Source organism: Cucurbita maxima, unplaced genomic scaffold (assembly GCF_002738345.1).
Source record: "Cucurbita maxima cultivar Rimu unplaced genomic scaffold, Cmax_1.0 Cma_Scf00005, whole genome shotgun sequence".
NCBI classification, from domain to species: Eukaryota; Viridiplantae; Streptophyta; class Magnoliopsida; order Cucurbitales; family Cucurbitaceae; genus Cucurbita; species Cucurbita maxima.
The window spans coordinates 3,289,739-3,295,196 of NW_019272021.1; the positions used below are offsets into that span (position 1 = coordinate 3,289,739).

A 5,458-nucleotide genomic window follows, 5' to 3' on the forward strand; every position below is an offset into this window, starting at 1 on the left:
GGAAAAAAAAAAAAAAAAAAAAAAAAAAAATCAGAGAGTAAAATGATAGGATCACCCAAATTGCAACAAATAAAACACGAAGGAAAAGAAAACCTAATTCCAACTACAAAATTCACAAAATTGGCACAGATAGAGCAGCAACGTGCTCGAACTTATCCTAAAGAAATGCTCAAAACAACCGAAAAAACAACACCCACAAACTGTAAATAAATAAAGAATATGAGAAACTTGGAAGTTCTATAATTTTTTTCAAGTCACTTTGGATTAAAGCTCTATTTATTTGAAGCTAAAAAAAGAACTTCATGCTGTTTCATGCTGAAGATGGTGGCTAGGATTCATGCTGTTTCAAAGAACAAAATGTTCGCTGAAGGAAGTTAGACATAGTAGCTGTTGCATAGTAGCTGTTGGTCTATTGTTTCGGAGTCGTCCTTACAAATAATGCACCACCTCGGTGTAAAAGCGCCTAAACCTAGATTCACTCAACCAAGTACAAATGTCAAAAAGAAACTCTAAAAGGTTAATCTACAATCAGCATGGAAACTACTCGTACGGTCATAGAAATTGTGAAACTTTTGGATTAATTTTTCCGCATGGACTTTTGGGAACTACAATCAGCATAGACTTGAATCTTATGTTGAATCTTTTGGATTAATTTTTCCGAATTGTAAAAAGGAGTCTCCTTCTAGATTAGATGTTCCTTATTTAGTTCTGAACCTCTTCCTTCTATTCCACATTCTGTACCTACCAAATTTTCATCTCTCATTCTGAATCCATACATGTTGAACTAAAAAAAAAAAAAGAGGAAGAAATTTTTAAGAGGTTTAGCTCCAGTCAATTCAATTGAATAAATGATGGATTAATTCTCCTCTAAGCAGAATTTACATGAAGAAAATAAAACCCGTCCAGAAACCATGAGATAAAAAAGGAAGACGAAACAAACTGTCATGAGAAAGTATGGATGGAAGAAATGACGGACTAAGTTCTCCCCAAATTCAAAATTTCATGAAAGATCAAATCAGAAACATCGTGTTTATACTTGCATGAGAATCAATAAATGTTTTAAAATGAATCATTTGCACCCAAAGAAATTAATGAGCCATTTGTATACCTATGCTCATGCATCAAAAGACCAAGGTAGATCTTCCTCTAACAAAGTTTTTTGAAGTGAGTATGAAAGACACCTCTACAAGCAACAATAGACCTTTAAATTAGAGAGAGAAAAGGGGATTTAGAACATACCAAACCAAGAGCTTCCGCAGCAGTCTTATGACTATCTTTACCACAAACGCCAATAAACATATTCATTAACGTTTCTCTCTGTTCTACCTTCAAGTGCTTCTTCAAGCCTAGAGTCAACATCTCCATCTCAGGCTGGAGAACCAACGAAGATAACATCAGAAAATTTGAGTAACTACAGTTTATTACGAAGGTTCAGAATACGTACCGAGGATTCCTCAGGAGGAAATATCTGGATGATGTAACAGATCTTCAACAACTCTGCATTTGCTTCAGATTGTCTGTCTTGCATCACTAGAGCCTGTGATGTGATAAAATTGACTAAGCAAAACCTCTTCATTGTATAAGAAACCATACATATTACAGGGAAGAAACATCAAAGAGAAAAACAGAAAGTTCCCCCATGAACAGGCTAAGTGATGGTTTACATAGTTCCGTTCATTTTTCAAATTCCAAATACAAAATATGGAAATGATTTTAAATTTCGTATTAGAACATAATAGAAATTTCTTGAAACTAGTAGAAATAGAACTCGAACAATCTTGTGCTAAAGAAAAAAAAAAATCCAACATAGTTTTAAATTCTTGCACATAATTCCATCTTTGTAAGTTTTCTCATGGCAAGGTTCTTGCAAAAATAATGTGTGAGTTACCATTCACATAAAAAGACACAAGCATTTGATATAATGAAATCATCGGATATTATAAAATATTTACCCAGGCCTGTAAAAAGCATGAACGCATTCTTGCAGCAACAGCAGCAGAAACTATCCTGGCAGCACGAATATTCTCAATGCCAATATCCTCAGCAAGCCCAGCAACAAAATTTGGACCATCCTCGCCATTAATGAGAACTGAGTTCGGGAAAACTGGAGTCCTGTAAATAAGTTACAATCACAAGAACATTAAAGATCTCAGTATGATCACATGAATAAAATCCAGAACTAGAATTTGAAAATTAGCATGATTCATCTTTCTATAGAATACATATTAAAAGGAGCAACAGTATAAAATTACCTGCTATAGATATTTAAAACAAAGTCCACTGATGCTCGATAGAATGAATCACGCATATTTTCGGTGTTGAAGGAAACTTTTACTCCAGATGTCCTACATATTTGACGCAACTGCTCATGCATTCAGGCAAAGAGAATTGCAGGCAATAATAAAAAGATCAGCTATGGCAATAAGGAAAGTCCAGCGCTATAAATGATGGAAATTTCAGCCAAAATTGACAATGTAATTCATAAGTGAAAGTTTCCCATCAAACCCAATGGAAGAAAAAATAAAATGATGGTTTGGAGAATTGAATACTAGTCTAAAATATTGATTTGCTCATCACTTTTAAATTGTCAATTGATATGCCTATTAAGGCAATATTTACAGATGCTTCTCATTACAGCAGACAAGATATGCCTAGAATGACTATGAGTAGTGAGGTCTTAACTATTACTATCATAGACTAGAAAAGCATATTTCAATCAATACCATAATCCAGCCAAATCTTCTTCGAGCTATAACTGACGTAGTTGACCCGTCTCCTTTTTATATTCCAAACTTATCACGTCCTATAAGTTGATTGCTTAAGGATACGAAAGCAATTAGGAAGTTATAAGGATATTGAGGGTAAGGGTATGTTACTAATTCGTTAAGGAGTTTGTTGAGAGGGACTTGTTATACTCGAGTAAAGATCAAGGTAGGCCGTTTGGTGGCTTTAGACCTATCTTTTATCTTTCAATATATATCGGCTATTTGGTTTCGGCCAAAGTGATATCAATAAGAATTCCTTTTTTTTTTAACAAAAAACCACTTCTTATTGATATAATAAAATGGAATAAAGGTTTAACGATACAAACACCCAAAGGGCATGAAAAAGAGAAAAAGACAAATACAATAAATACAACCATAAAAGAATTAGCCACGAAAATTAAAAATATATATATATAATAACGAAACGAATGAAAGTTTAACCTCAGAAATCTGGTACCTTTTAATGGGTTATTAAAGAACCGATCACAACGATACTAAATTTGACTTTTACATTGTGAAAACTGGAATCAGATAGGTTCTGTTCATGTTTAGTAAGAACATTACAGCACAACTCAAACCTAATGCCAAGAGGACTAAGCACCAAAATCATTGAATGCATAGTATGTATTATCATGTAAGGAATGTCACATAATAATTCCGGACATAATCTCTCAGAAAATGACACACAAAATAGAAGTAATTAGCTTTGTCATACATCTGTATAGCCAGAACTGATACAGATTGCGTGGATATTGAACAAATGCAACCAAAGATGCCTGTAGTATCATGATATGGATGAAATTACGCACTATTAATGACAAAATACATTAGCGAAAAAGTAGAAAAAGATTAACCAAGTGGGCAAGCAAACAAATCAAAAGGTAAAATGTTAATTTTCTTCATTTATAGGTACGTTCTTGAAAGTCCTCAATGCTCTCATTCCAGTAATTCCATCCGGTTTCCTATAACTTATTTTTGTGTTTGACTAAAAATTCATGAATGTTCAATAGTTGCATAGTAGGAGGCATGATGAACAATAGAAGAAAAGGATGATATTAGTATACCATAAAATTAGTTTACAAAAGATTCATCAATTGTAGTTAAAGAACAGCACTCACTTGAACAATATCATCCTCCATGAAATCTCGCCCACTCATTCTATTATCCACGAGGGCTGGAAATCAAGTGGGTAAGTTCAGCTTCAGTTTATGGCAATGCGAAAAGTTAACACAGATTTTTGCCAGCAGATACAGAAACAACTAGTTACTACAGGGATCGTGCTTAATGGAGTCGGAAAATTACATGATCCTTTCAAATTCAAAAGACAATTAACATATACGAAATCTTTGTGCACTAACCTCGGACTAATCTGTTGGCATCATCCTGATATTCCTGCCTATTCGCCGTGGTAATCTGTCTGGGAACTGCTGGAGGCCACCATTTTGGCAACCTTTCTCCAACCCGAACCCCATTCTTCGATACTTCATCTGAAACATCCGTCAGATTCAATGAAGCCGTAGCTTTATCTCGCGCTACAACACTACTCCCAGTACCAACAGCCACCTCTTTTCCACCGAGGCTCCGGTCCCTTCTCACCACAGGAGAAGTATGTCCAGAACTAAATTTGTTGAAAAAACTAGATCCGATCCCAATCAAGCCCTTAACTACAAAGTGCCCAAAGATGCTCAATAGCACCAACTGACCAACGAATTTCGCAGTGGAATGCCGACACGAGATGGTCAGTATGCGATTCTGATAATCGAAGGCAACCAATGTCCGCAAGTCGTCAAAAGCGTCCGATCCCGACGATATAAACCGGCGAACTTTGGAACGGGAAAGGCAGTAGATGTAGTAGAAGAAAAAAGAGACTTCAGCAGTGACTTTGTCGATGTCAATCGCGATTTGGAAGTTCCGTTCTGAGGAGAAGGAGGAGGAGGGAACTCTAGGAGTGCGGGTGATGTTGATCGTTTGAAGCTTATTTTTCCAGCGAGTTCGACGGCGGGCATTAAAGCAGGAGAGCGTAGTGAAGAGTCGTTGGGGCTTCGGCGAGGAGAGGCGGTAGAGGAGGAGGCGACGGTTATGGCGATCGGGAGTGAGAGGATGTGGAAGAAAGTGGCGGACTGTTGCGGTGTCCATTAGCCCGTAGAGTCAATGAACTGGAAGCTCCGTCTGTCTGCCTGGACTTCGTATGAGACGGCAAAGAGGGCGGCTCCGTCGTTGCACAGCTAAAATGGCGCCGGACGCTGTTGACATTGTAGATAAGTAACCAACTCAAACTCCGATCGTCGATAGTAAGTAAGGTATAATCTCGTACCCTCCAAATATGTTGTTTTCCAATAGCAACAATAGGGGATGTATATTACTCGATCGTATCGTCTTATTTTATGCTACGAGTTAAACATTTATGTTAGTTTTATACATCAAAAATGACGAAAAATCGTTCACGAAACTAAATCGAACATACCAAAGTAGACATACAGTGAAAATACAAGCAGATGGGTTATTGCAGACATGTGTCTACCGGCAATAACACTCTCCCTTATTGAGTAGGTCAAATATACGTCGTCGTTTTGTAATTTCTATTGCTATGCTTCTCAACTGAAGCTTATCATTTGTACGAAGAAGAAGTTGTAATAGGTTTTTTTTTTTTTTTTTTTTTTTTTTTTTTTTTTTTTTTTTTTTTTTTTTTTTTT

The 5,458-nt window shown here is 36.2% G+C and overlaps 1 protein-coding gene across 4 annotated transcripts in view; it reads right to left on the minus strand.

Moving 5' to 3' along the window:
- LOC111479382 overlaps positions 1 to 5,065 on the minus strand; it is a 24,354-nt gene extending 19,289 nt beyond the window's left edge. Inside the window, exons 1-7 of one of the 4 annotated variants that reach the window (XM_023124017.1) lie at positions 4,124 to 5,064; positions 3,884 to 3,939; positions 2,253 to 2,362; positions 1,953 to 2,112; positions 1,445 to 1,537; positions 1,240 to 1,371; positions 253 to 469 (exon numbers count right to left, since the gene is read on the minus strand). In XM_023124017.1, coding sequence (XP_022979785.1) covers positions 464 to 469; positions 1,240 to 1,371; positions 1,445 to 1,537; positions 1,953 to 2,112; positions 2,253 to 2,362; positions 3,884 to 3,939; positions 4,124 to 4,901 — 1,335 coding nt within the window. In that variant the 5' untranslated portion in view covers positions 4,902 to 5,064 and the 3' untranslated portion in view covers positions 253 to 463. Of the gene's footprint in view, positions 1 to 252; positions 470 to 509; positions 1,372 to 1,444; positions 1,538 to 1,952; positions 2,113 to 2,252; positions 2,363 to 3,883; positions 3,940 to 4,123 lie in introns of those variants that run through there. The other 3 variants (XM_023124013.1, XM_023124016.1, XM_023124015.1) reach the window with 3 other exon arrangements.
- Positions 5,066 to 5,458: the final 393 nt, after the last annotated feature.